Raw genomic sequence first — 13,771 nt, 5'->3', positions numbered from 1 at the left:
ATGCAAGCTGTTTGCCGAAGCAAGAAACCATTTCTGTATTATTTTAAAAGTTAAATTGTGTAGAAGTTGCTTCTCTTTAGGTCCTTTTTGCTAGCCGGACTTATTAGAGAATAAGATTTAAGTGATTCTCAATTGTAATCAAATAGAGGCAATAAACGATTCTTATTTGCACAAGAGAAGTTTTAACTCAAATTTCTACTGAGTTTTAGTGTTCGCAAGTTCCATTAGATCCTCATGGTAGATCTCTTTCAGACACGTACTCCTAAAGAATACACAATTGATTATTAACATTTAAACTACACTCATCTACAGCTAATCTTAATACTGATATAAACTATGATCTGTTCTCACTCACACTATTTGTACTTCTGACTCTCTAGCTAACTCCTGCATACACTCTTCCCACAAGGCTTAGCATCACTGCCTTATATACTTGTAACTAGCTCCCTCTAGTGGCTGCTCTAGACACTTCATTAACCCTTGCAGTCCTTACAGGTATGATAATACCACAATGATTATGCAAGAAATGCAGCAGCTAATTTGTGCTCATTAACTTTCACAAACAGCAATGTGATAATGAGCAGATAATATTTTGTATGATGTCGGGGATTACAGAATTCACCGAGTCTCCTGCCAAACGCAAGTCGCCCGCCAACACCCGTCTGTACATGTGTTTGTTCGTGCATGCTCCAAAACCTAATGGCGTCATTTGCCGCAGACACAGTGCTGGTTTGATCTACATCAGATCCTGAAGCTGTTCTCCCAGTTTCGGAGCCCCGGGGCGTGTGGGCAGTTGCCACTGCATCCCCACAGTTTCCGGGGATCGGAAAGGAGGGGTGAGGAGGAGGCTTCTGATTCACCAATTCCGGACCACAACCTCTGTATCCCGCATTTGCAGCTCTGGGGCATCTTCCCGGTGACAGGCCCGGGTTAAGGGGAAGAGGCTCTGGAGTGGGAGATTCCAAAACCTCGGGGAGGCTGACTGCCCACCAGCCGGCGGCTGAGAAACTGGGTGTGCGGCTTCAGGATTCGAATATGATCCAGCCGGGAGAGGCCCTGGAGCTGCAAACATGGAATATTGGGATTGTAATGCGGAATTGCGACAGTCACTGACAGGGTGGATCAGAAGCCTCCCCTTCATCCCCATCCCAATCTCCAGCTCCATTCCTCCCCACCGACCCGGTGAAGGTGAGGCTTTTTTCAATCACTGTCTTTAACAATTGTTTGATCAGCACTTCTGCTCCTGGCTGCGGCTTACTCCACATCACTTGCAATGACTTCAGGGAATAAACCAGAACAACTGCGCATGCAGGGCGCATGCAGGGCATTGGCCTCACGGCGCCAAGGACCCGGGTTCGATCCCGGGTCACTGACCCTGTGGAATTAGCACTTTCTCCCTGTGTCTGCGCGGGTCTCACCCCCACAAACCCAAAGATGTGCAGCATAGGTATTTTGGCCACGCTAAATTGGAAAAAAGAATTGGGTACTCTAAATTTAAAAAAAGATACAATGGTTTGTACTGATTTAAAAGGGAAATGTGTGTGCAAATCTATTTAAATATTTCATAGAATTTACAGTGCAGAAGGAGGCCATTTGGCCCATCGAGTCTGCACCGGCTCCTGGAAGGAGCACCCTACCCAAGGTTAACACCTCCATCCTATCCCCATAACCCAGTAACCCCACCCAACACATAGATCCCTGAAAGTTGCCACCCAGGTTGATAGGGTTGTGAAGAAGGCCTATGGTGTGTTGGCCTTTATTGGTAGAGGGATTGAGTTCCGGAGCCATGAGGTCATGTTGCAGCTGTACAAAACTCTGGTACGGCTGCATTTGGAGTATTGCGTACAGTTCTGGTCACCTCATTATAGGAAGGACGTGGAAGCTTTGGAACGGGTGCAGAGGAGATTTACCAGGATGTTGCCTGGTATGGAGGGAAAATCTTATGAGGAAAGGCTGATGGACTTGAGGTTGTTTTCATTAGAGAGAAGAAGGTTAAGAGGTGACTTAATAGAGGCATACAAAATGATCAGAGGGTTAGATAGGGTGGACAGTGAGAGCCTTCTCCCGAGGATGGAGGTGGCTAGCACGAGGGGACATAGCCTTAAATTGAGGGGTAATAGATATAGGACAGACGTCAGAGGTAGGTTTTTTACGCAAAGAGTGGTGAGGCCGTGGAATGCCCTACCTGCAACAGTAGTGAACTCGCCAACATTGAGGGCATTTAGAAGTTTATTGGATAAGCATATGGATGATAATGGCATAGTGTAGGTTAGATGGCCTTTAGTTTTTGACTTCCCATGTCGGTGCAACATCGTGGGCCGAAGGCCCTGTACTGCGCTGTATCGTTCTATGTTCTAAGGGCAATTTTGGACACTAAGTGCAATTTATCACGGCCAATCCACCTAACCCGCACGTCTTTGGACAGTGGGAGGAAACCGGAGCACCCGGAGGAAACCCACGCACACACGGGGAGGATGTGCAGACTCCGCACAGACAGTGACCCAAGCCGGGAATCGAACCTGGGACCCTGGAGCTGTGAAGCCATTGAGCTATCCACAATGCTACCGTGCTGCCCCAAATATGCACCTTAAAATTTCTTCACAACAGTTTGAAACCAAGCCGGGTGAGCTCTCTCATGTCCGCACTAAACATCTGGAACATCTGCAATTTCTCATGACTTTCAGGTGTTGCTTTGAGTTGGCACATTACTGTCTGTGAAGCTCGCTTGAGATTAAACTCAACTGTGCTGCCTTCGTCATTCTCTGTGAACAGGGGAACCCTGCTAGCAGCATATTACCTAACAGTGATAGACAACAATGTTATGATTTGAAAGACAGAAAATGCTGGACACACTCAGCGCCTGTGGTGAGAATAACAAGTGTTGAGGTTTCAGGTCGATAATCTTTCATCCGAACTGGAAGAATTTGCAGAATAGTTAAAGTGGGCACAGACTCAACCCCATTCCCTACCTGCCGATTTTGTCCAGATTTTCAGCATCGGCAAATACGATTCGGGAAGGTGATGCTGCAGTGCTAATGTAACTGGACGAGGAATGCAGACTTCCAGGCTAATACCTTGAGGACATGGGTTTGAATCCCACCATAAAAGCTGATGGAATTTAAATTCAATTAATAAAATCTGGAATTCACGGTGACACAGTGGTTAGCATTGCTGCCTACGGTGCTGAGGACCCAGGTTCGAATCCCGGCCCTGGGTCACTGGCTGTGTGGAGTTTTCACATTCTCCCCGTGTCTGCATGGGTTTCACCCCCACAACCCAAAGATGTGCAGAATAGGTAGATTGGCCACTCTAAATTGCCCCTTAATTGGAAAAAATAATTGGGTACTCTAAATTTAATTTTAAAAAATAAAATCTGGAATTGAAAGTTAGTCTCAGAAATGGCGACCGTGACAACTATCAACGATTGTTGTAAAAACCCATCTGGTTCACTAATGTCCCCTTAATGAAAGTACGCTATTTAACCTCCCAAGTATGTTCCACCAAATCGATTAAATCACATTGATTTGTATCGTAAATTCACCTTGGTTCCAGAACCCTGAATGCCATTACCAAAACAGGCTTCACAATTGTGAACAAAGCTGGCATTTCTCCTTCCAGATATTTTAATTCCCTCAGCTGCCATGGTGGGATTCGAACCCATCTCTCCAGAGGATCAGCCCCAGCAATCTGGATCACTCGCCCAGTGACGTCACCCCTCCCCCGCGAGGAGGACCTGCAGTCCCGCCCCTCCCCTTTACTTCGCCAATCAGGCCTACTGCACATTGATTGACATCCACATTGCCCAATCATCTTTCCAGTTCATGGGGGCACATTGATTGATCCTCGAATTGTCCAATCAGCTTTCCAGATCGTGGAGTGGGGTAAGCTGCGGTCCAATGGCAGCAGAGGTTGGATTGGCGGGCGGGCCTTTACCCTATGGCTGGGGTTGAGGGGGCTCCTTCTCGCGCAATCTGAGCGGAGGCCCCGCCCCTCTCTCCTTCCTCCATAACGACGACCACCTTCCTGCAAGTTCACATCCGATTGGATGCCAGGCCGTGCCCCGCCACCTCCCCTCATTTTCTGAGCTGCGGGGATCGCGGACCAATGAGGAGCGGCGGAAGCGGAAGCCAGTGGGCGGGGCGCGGCCGGGTTGGGCAGGCCATGATTGGTGCTTTGGTAACAGCAGCCGCATTGTGAGCAGTTGATGACCAATGGGGGGGAGGCGCTCAGAGGAAAGTGGGCAGGGCCGCGCCGGGCGCCACCAGCAGCGGCTGAAGGGACACGGCGGCCATTTTGTTTCGTCAGACGCCGCGGCCACTGAGGGGGGATTTTCTTCATAGAATTCAAAGTGTTCGCTCTTCCTAAAGGGCCGGAGAAGTGGGTTTATAACTTGTTTATTGTTTCCCCGCCACCCCCAGCTGGGTCGTGCAGGGTTTTTTTTCCTTTTTTAAATTAATTTAAACACACGGGAGATGAGTTCGCTGGACGTGCGGAAACTAAAAGTGAACGAGCTGAAGGAGGAGCTGCACAAACGCGGCCTCGACGCGAAAGGCCTGAAGGCGGACCTGCAGGAGCGGCTGCAGGCGGCCCTGCACCGCGCCGCCGAGGAGGAGGAGGAAGAGCAGCAGCAGGCGGCGGAGCAGCAGCGACGGGAAGAGGTGGCCAGAGCCCGGGCAGGTGAGCGGGGGGGGGAGGGGCGTGTGGGCGCGCGGGTCCGGGCAGGTGGGAGGGGTGCGCGCGCGCGGGACCGGGCAGGTGGGCGGGCGGGGGGGGAGGGGCGTGCGGGACCGGGCAGGTGAGCAGGGGAGTGTGCGCGTGCGCAGGCCCGGGCAGGTGAGCGGGGGAGTGTGCGCGCGCGGGCAGGTGAGGGAGGGGTGCGCACGCGCGGGACCGGGCAGGCGAGCCGGACGCGGGAGGGGGGGTTGCGCGCGCAGGGCCTGAGTTTGTTCCAGGCCCGGGGAGACAGCAGGAAGACTTTTTTTCTTTTTCAGATTTGGTGTCTCATCCCATTCTCCGCCCCTTTTTAAAAAATGCTTCACTTTCACCCTTATTCAGTAGAGCCTGCAAGTCTAGTGTGCCCACTAAGAGCCAACTATGCATTTATTTAGGTGGCATGGGAGTGCAGTGGTTAGCACTGCTGCCTCAGTGCCAGGGACCCAGGTTGAAATTCCGCCATGGGTGGGTGTGTGGAGTTTGCACGTTCTCCCCATGTCTGTGGGTTTCCTCCCACAGTCTCAAGAAGTACAGGTACAGTGGGGTTATGAGCGTAGGGTAGGGGAGTTGGCCTAGGTAGTGTGCTCCGTCAGAAGACCAGTTCTGACGATTGTGCGGGGAAGTTTTTTGAGGAGTTGACAAAATGAATTGATGAGGGAAAGCCTGTGGATGTCGTCTACATTGATTGATGGATTTGATTTTTTGCCACATGTACCGAAGTACAGTGAAAAGCATTTTTCTGTGGCCGAGGGAACGTACACAGTACGTACATAGTAGACAAAAGAACATTGACAAACAGTGATTGGTTACATGGACTTTCGTATGGCGTTTGACAGGGTCCCTCATGGCAGACTGGTACAAAAGGTAAAGTTGCATGGGATTCGGTGTGCTAGCTAGATGGCTCAAGAACTGGCTTGGCAACAGGAGTCAGAGAGTAACAATGAAGGGAGATCTGTATCTGTGGTGTTCCACAGGGATCAGTGCTGCGACCACTGTTGGTTGTAATATATGTAAATGATCTGAAGGAAAATGTAGAATTGTCTGATTAACAAGTTTGCAGATGACACAAAGATGAGTGGAGTTGCAGATAGTGAAGGGGACTGTCGGACAATACATCAGAATATAGATAGATTGGAGACGTGGGCAGAGAAATTGCAGATGAAGGTCAATCCCGACAAATGCGAGGTGATGCATTTTGAAAGCTCAAATTCAGGTGCGAATTATACAATAAGTGGCAGAACCCTTAAGAGCATTGACGTACAGAGGAATCTGGGCGTTCGGGTCCATAGTTCCATGAAAGTGGCAATGCAGGTGGATAAGGTGGCCAAGAAGGCATATGGCATACTTGGGTTAATCGGGTGCGGCATTGACTACAAGAGTTGGTAGGTCACGTTACAGTTGTATAAAACTTTAGTTAGGCCACACTGAATATTACGTGCAGTTCTGGTCACCACACTACCAGAAAGACTTGGATGCTTTGGAGTGAGTACAAAGAAGGTTTCCCAGGATGTTGCCTGGTCTGGAGGGTGTTAGTTATGAGGAGAGGTTGAATAAACTCAGATTGTTTTTGTTGGAAAGACAAAGGCTGAGGGGAGACCTGTTTGAGGTCTACAAAATTAGGAGATGCATATACAGGGTGAATAGTTAGAAGCTTTTTACCAGGATGGAAGACTCCATTACAAGTGGGCGCAAGTTCAAGGTGAGAGGGGTAAGTTTTGGGGAGATGTGCGGGGAAAGATTTTCATACACAGGGTGGTGGGTGCCTGGAACGCGTTGCCAGTGGAGGTGGTGGAGGCAGGCACAACAGCAACGTTTAAGATGTATCTTGATAGACACAAACGGGTGGGGAATGGAGATCGTTTGGACAAAAGTAGTAGGTCTAAATAAGGAGTCTGGATCAGTGCAGGTTTGGTGGGCCGAAGGGCTTGTTGCTGTGCTGTATTGTTCTTTGATGGTCAAATAGCTTCCTTCGGCACTGTAGGGGTTCTGTGGATTCCAAGGAAAAGAAAGCCATTTGAGCCTAGAGAGACTGTCTGAAAGAGTGTTGGAAGCAGATTTAGTAGTAATTTATGAGAAGGAATTTGATCTGAAACATGACCAGAATCTCTCTCAGCGATGGATCAAGCAGTCACGTCTGGAGACAAACCATCCAAAAGAAGAGTTTGGATCCTTGCCTTCATTTGACTTAATTCATCCCTGTTGGATAAATTACAACTCTGCCCTGATAGAATTGTTCAGTCCTGTGACTCCTGTCAGCTGATTGTACAGTGATGTCAATGGAAATTGTGTGAATCTTCAAAGTTCAGTGATTTTGGCCTTGTTGAACTTGGTGAGCATCGCGGCACAGATGGAGTAGCTTATTTTGGGTTTGCCAAGGGGGATACAGCAATGTTGGGTACGGTGTTTGTACTTGGTTCTGATGGATGCTATTGGTTTTCTTTTTAAAGAGTGATAACATCCTCTAGCCCAACAACCTCTCAGAAACTGCATTACTCTGATTCTGGCATTCCCTCCCCAACCTTTTTCGCGCCCCATCTATCTCACCTTCAAGAAGCTGCTTGAAATTTGTCTTTTTGCTTGCCAGTCCAAATGTGTCCTTCTGCTCCGTTCCATGTCAGTTGGGAAGGCAGATTAGGTATATTCAAATTATTGAACAAAACGTACTTGCCCAATCACTTTGAAGCTGTTCAGCAGAGCCGAGAAAGTAAACTGAATGATTTATTGATTTTTTTTCAGTAAATGAATGGATTCTACGTTTGTCATCTTGACCTATATTGTTTTAACAAAACATTGGATTTTGAATTATTATTTAACATATGGAGTGCTTAAATGTGAGAAGTCAATGCATGTCACTGCAGCCATCAACCTCTAAGAGGTAAATGCATTAATAGGGCACAGTCGCTCTGCCGTTTTGATGAGGCCAATGATTGTGTGAGAAGGGCTGGACCTCAGTAGTGTGTAGTGTTATTGATACTGCTGTGCAGCATTGCATATCCAGGGACTTGTATTAACCAGGGTGATGTGTGAAATGGTGACACACAAGAAGCCTTCCAAGCCCTGGAAAGTAAGAGGGATAAATTACAAAGAAAGAGCTTAAACTTGCCGCGCCATAGAAAATTATCACCCAGTCGGTCGAGACTGTAATTTCAAGTCTGCAGTGGGGGTTTTAACCTGACTCTGTTGAGGAATGGCTTGACAAGCACTTCAGTCGTCAACAAAAAAAATTTGAGGCAACTTCAAACGTTGCTCTGTCGAATATAGCAATATATATAGGAACAGGGGTAGCCTGAGCCTGTTCCACTATTTAGTGGCGGACTTGAACGTGTAGTCTAGTTGGACAAAATGACGATTGTCTTAAGTTGTGGGAAGATAAACCAAGGGGGTGAGCATAAAGATGTAGCAGCACTATATGTACAGCTGGGCACTGTTCAACATCTGCTGACCTTCATATACATACCTTTGACCGTGATCCCTTAATACCTTTGGATAACAAAAAAGGTCTTGTAATTAACAATTGATTAGAACCAGTTGCCATTTGCAGGAGAGTTTGTAACATTGCTTTTCCGGACTTCACTCCTGTAAAAGGTCTGGCTAATTTCTAAGACTTATGCCTCCCAGTCCTCGACTCCCCAACCAGCAGAAATAGTTTCTCCATCTACCCTGTCCTGTGCCCTTTTATGAATCTTCTAAAAGACGCCCATAGCTTTCCAAATTCTGGTGACTACAGCCCCAGTTTGTGTAATCTAATTTTGTAATGTAAACCTTGGAATCCAGGTGTTGGTCTAATAAATCTATGCTGCACGCTGAAGGCCAATATATCCAAAGGTGTGTGCCCAGAACTGCTCACAGTACTCGGGTATGGTCTAACCAGGGGTGTATATAACACATCATCTCCTCTTGCATTGTAACCTACTCATTTTTAAAGGTTGGCATTCCATTAGAATTTAATTATATCCTGTGCCTGTTGACATTAATGGACTGTATACAGGGAACTCCCAAATCTCTTTGGACTGTCACTTGTTTATAGTCTTTTACCATTTAGAAATTACCCAGGAGTCGAAACATTTTTTGAAAGCCCGTGGACATTTTTATTGATTTTCGGGGGCTCTTTGAAGCTAAAGCCTCCATAAAGAAATCATATAATTTACAGTGCAGAAGGAGGCCCATCGAGTCTGCACCGGCCCTTGGAAACAGCGCTCTACTTGAGACTACTTGCGCTTCCACCCTATCCCAGTAACCCCACCTAACCTCTTGGACACTTACGGTGCAATTTAGCATGGCCAATCCACCTAACCCTCACATCTTTGGACTGAGAAGAAACACATCTTTGGACTGAGGAAACTGGAGCACCTGGAGGAAATCCACGTAGGCACGAGGAGAAAGTAACCCAAGGCCGGAATTGAACTCTGGTACCTGGAGCTGTGTGGCAGCAGTGCAACCACCGTGTCGCATGGGAAAGACTGAGTACTGGGTAGACAGCCAGGAATCCAACAACAATTAAATAGGTTTCCTTCATTCACCACCACCCCACCTCTAGTGGCGGAGAGTCAGTGCAGACTCAATGGGCCGAATGGCATCCTTCTGCACTGTAGGAATTCAATGACTAACCTGGTGAAGCTACAGGACTGACTACTTGTCTGCCCAACAGCATAAGCAGAAAGTGATAGAGCTAAGCGATCCCACAGCCAGTGGATTGGATTTAAGCTCTAGTCCTGCCACATTCGGTCGCGAATAGACAACTCGCTAGAGGAGGAGGCTCCACAGATGTCCCCGTTCTCAATGATAGACCAGTGAAGAAGACGAGGCAGAAGCATTCCCAATTTTCTTCAGCCAAAGGTGCCGAGTGGTTAATCTATCTTGGTCTCCTCAAGAGGTTCCCACATCACAGGTGCCAGTCTTCAGTCAATTTGATTCACCTCGCGTGACATCAAGAAACGACTGAAGGCACTAGTTATTTCAAGGGTGTAGGCCCCTACAATAATCTGGCAGTAGCACTGAAGACTTGTGCTCCAGAACTTGCCGCACCCCTAGACAAACTGTTTCAGTGCAGCTCAACACTGGCATCTACTAAGCAATATGGAAAATTGCACAGGGACATCCTGTACGCAAAAAGCAGGACAAATCCAACCCGACCAATTACCGCCCTATCAGTCTATTCTTGATCATCAGTGAAGGGGTCATCAACTGTGCTATCAGCATTAGTATCAGCAATAACCTGCTCATTGATACTCAGTTTGGGTTCAACCAGAGTCACTTAACCCTAACCTCATTACAGCCTTGGTTAAAGCATGGACAATAGAGCAGAACTCCAGAGGTAGGAGTGACTACCCTCGACATCAAAGCAGTATTTGACCGAGTATGGCATTGAGGAGCCCTAGCTAGAGTCTGGGAACTGGGAGGGGGGACTCTCCACTGGTTGGGAGTCACACCTGGCACAAAGGAAGATGGTTGTTGTGGTGGTTGGAGGTCACTTACCTCAGTCCCGGGACATCACTACATTAGTTCCTCAGGGTAGTGTCCCAGGCCCAGCCATCTTCAGCTGCTTCATCAATGACCTTCCTTCCAACATAAGGTCAGATGTGGGGATGGTCACGAATGATTACGCAATATTCAGCACGACTCTTGACCCCTCGTCACTGAAGTAGCCCATGTGAAAATTGCAGCAAGACCTGGACAATATCCAGGCTTGGGCTGACGAGTGGCACATAACATTCGTGCCACACAAGTGCCAGGCCATGGCCATCTCCAATAAGGGCAAATTAATCCATCACCCTGTAACATTCAATGTCATTACCATCACTGAATCCCCACAATCAACATCCTGGGAGTAACCGTTGACCAGAAACTGGACGAGTCTGTATAAATACTGTGGCTCCAAGAGCGCAAGGAATCCTGCGGCAAATAACTCACCTCCTGACTCCCCAAAGCCTGTCGTCCATCTACAAGGCACAAGTCAGGAGTGTAATGGAATACTCTCTATTTGCCTGGATGAGTGCAGCTCCAACAGCACAAGAAGCTCAACGCCATCCAGGACAAAGCCCGCTTGATTGGCACCCATTCCACAAGCCTTCACTTCCTCCACCACCGACACACAGCAAGTGTGTACCATCTACAAGATGCACTGCAGGAACTCACCAAAGCTCCTTGGGCAGTGCCTGAAAACACATAACCACTACCATCTAATAGGGGCTGGTTTAGCACAGGGCTAAAGAGCTGGGTTTTAAAGCAGGCCAGCAGCAAGGTTCAATTCCCGTACCAGCCTCCCCGAACAGGCGCCGGAATGTGACAACTAGGGGCTTTTCATAGTAACTTCATTTGAAGCCTACTTGTGACAATAAGCGATTTTCATTTCATTTTCGTCTAGAAGGACATGGGTAGCTGATACATGGGAACAGCATCTGGAAGGCCCCTCCAAGTCGCTCTCCATCCTGTCTTAGAAATATATCGGCAGTTTTTTCACTGTCACTGGGTCAAAATTCTGGACCTCTCCCCCAATAGCACAGTGGGTGTACCTACACCACATGAACTGCAGCGGTTCAAGAAAGCAGCTCATCACCACGTTATCAAGGGCTATTAGGGGTGGGCAGCAAATGCTGGCCTAGCCAGCGAAACCCGCACCCCGTAAAAATGAATTTTTAAAAATCTGTCTGTCTTTAACTGTACCTCACCAGGTAGAAAGTACATCCTACCTGTAGTGTAGGATTAGCTCCTGCAGATCCTCATTCTTTATCACACCTGGTTGCCCAACACTCTTCTGCAATGTCAACCACAATCTGTGGTGTCTTTAAGACAGAGATAGATAGGTTCTTGATTAATAAGGGGATCAGAGGTTATGGGTAGAAGGCAGGAGACTGGGGATGGGAAAATATCAGCCATGATTGAATGAATGGCGGAGCAGACTCGATGGGCCGAGTGGCCTAATTCTGCTCCTATGTCTTATGGCCTTATTATCTAACCCTACATCTCTCAACTCGGCATGCCCCAGATCTCGATCAAATTGTCCAGACACACTTCTCCCACTCTCCCATGTTAGAGTGCCTGCAATTCGCAATCCAGCTCAATGACTTGAGTTGGTGAGAATCCATGTAGAGCCATCTGCTGCAGATGTTTGATCAGGAAAGTCTTGCTTTCCGCAAACTGCAATCTAGACACACATTTTTCCACCGTATCTTGAGCTAAAAACTAGACTATAAACAACTTAGATTGTTTCTTTTCAATACTTATTCAAACTCTGGACAAAAATATTAAATACTTGCTGCCTGTAGCTTAAACGATCCACGAGTATTGGGTGGGTGCGGAGTGGAGCAATATCTTGTTTCCAGTCTCACCAATTTTCCCATTCATTTACAACCACTTTTTTTACTTTTGAACCACACTAATTTGCAATTGCTGCCCACAATAATTAGCACTTATTTAAGGCAATTGCTTCCACAGCTGATTAATATTTATTTTTATAAATTTAGAGTACCCAATTATTTTTTCTTCCAATTAAGGGGCAGTTTAGCGTGGCCAATCCACTTGACCTGCACATCTTTCGGTTGTGGGGGCGAAACCCACGCAGACACTGGGAGAGTGCGCAAACCTAACCAAGAAAGTGACCCAGGGCCGGGATCGAACCCGGGTCCGCAGCGCCACAGGCAGCAGGCTAACCACTGCGCTACGGCGCTTCCCTAAAGGGCTTGGAGGGCCGAAGGGCCTGTTCCTGTGCTGTATTGTTCTTTGTACGTTAAATACAAAATGTTAAACTTAATTTCAGTTGGAGAACTGCTCACCTGCTAAGCCGAGAATTCCCACAGTCCCCAAATGCTCAACTTTACTTCCTGCTGCCCGTTTTGAATCCATCTTTTCAGATAACTGGAAGCAGGGCAAGACTGGGTTGTGAATGACAAGTTTAGGACAGATGTAAGATCTTTGGTGTTCACCATGGAGTGAATTGCTGGTAAGGCTGGTTGTGAAAAAGTTGAATCTTTTCTAATGGGGGAATTTGTTTTCAGGAACGCAGAGATGGAGAGATTTGAGTCGTGATCTCATTTTTGGCAGTTTTAAACCTACAATGTGGTTGTCTAACCTCTTTGGTTGAAGGACTCCTTTCATACGGTTCGCTCCTCACAAACTATATAATGTTCAAAATAAACAAGAACGTTTGACATGGAATTGTTTGCGTTCTTTGGTCACCATTCCGTGAGATCCAGGATGGGTATGTTGGGTTAACCATAGTGGCATTTGCAATGGATTCCTATTGGCTTAACAACTGAATGTGGCATCTCGCTTTGGGTCACGGTTGGTGCCCGATAATTTTTAGCTCGTAATTTTGGAGCTTGGGGGTTTATGAATTGAAAGTCATCCTCACAGGAGGAAATTCTGTGGGGAATAAAACGGGCATTCCTTTGTTGAAGAGCAGCAACCTGGGTGGGAGCTAAATGCATCTCGCTCTTATTCGAAGGCCAGTTATGTAAGACCATAATGCAACGTATTGCAAATGATGAGTCTGTTCTGCGTAACCAGATATATTCTGATGTTTTAACGATAGCTAGTCTGAAGAATTGGTTTTAGAAATAAAAATACTTCATTCTAAGGGAAGATCTCGGCTATGGTGACCAGGGGGCCAAAATTCACCTTGATAACATCTTCCAAAATTTAGCAGAAACCAGGCCTTTGATTTGTTCGCTGAGTGTATTATTCGGAGGGTGACTTTCACATTTTTGTTCTGTTCTCCTGATTTCCAGATTCATTCAATATCTTTGGGTGAGCACCTTGCTAGCGTATCTCCACTCTTTTTTTTTTTTTGCTCTGGGGAGTTCGTTAGGAGCACGGAGGAGAGCGTTTCATGACCTAGGCAGCTAATCCAGTCAAAAAACTGTCTGACTTCCTGGTCAATCGTTGGTTTAACGGGTATTGCAGACAAATTTCACTCTGGGGGGTGGGGAGGGGACGACAGCCAGGCCTGCTGACCCTGGAAGCACATTGTAAGTGGCCGTGGGGCAGCAGGCAAGTGCTAGGTTGGGTAGTTCAGAAGGCCTGAGACTTGACCCCAGCTGTTTTGGATGCTGTTGGTCCC

General features: G+C 47.3%; 1 protein-coding gene across 2 annotated transcripts in view; it reads left to right on the top strand.

Annotated features, from left to right (window-relative positions):
* Nucleotides 1-4,272: 4,272 nt before the first annotated feature.
* LOC119957992 (heterogeneous nuclear ribonucleoprotein U-like protein 1) overlaps nt 4,273-13,771 on the top strand; it is a 69,312-nt gene continuing 59,813 nt past the window's right edge. Inside the window, exon 1 of one of the 2 annotated variants that reach the window (XM_038786243.1) lies at nt 4,273-4,677. In XM_038786243.1, the coding sequence (XP_038642171.1) occupies nt 4,473-4,677 (205 nt within the window). In that variant the 5' untranslated portion in view covers nt 4,273-4,472. The remainder of the gene's footprint in view (nt 4,678-13,771) is intronic. The other variant, XM_038786242.1, reaches the window with a different exon arrangement.

Source organism: Scyliorhinus canicula, chromosome 27 (genome assembly GCF_902713615.1).
Source record: "Scyliorhinus canicula chromosome 27, sScyCan1.1, whole genome shotgun sequence".
Lineage (NCBI taxonomy): Eukaryota > Metazoa > Chordata > Chondrichthyes > Carcharhiniformes > Scyliorhinidae > Scyliorhinus > Scyliorhinus canicula.
This window is presented reverse-complemented; position numbering and strand designations above follow the sequence as displayed.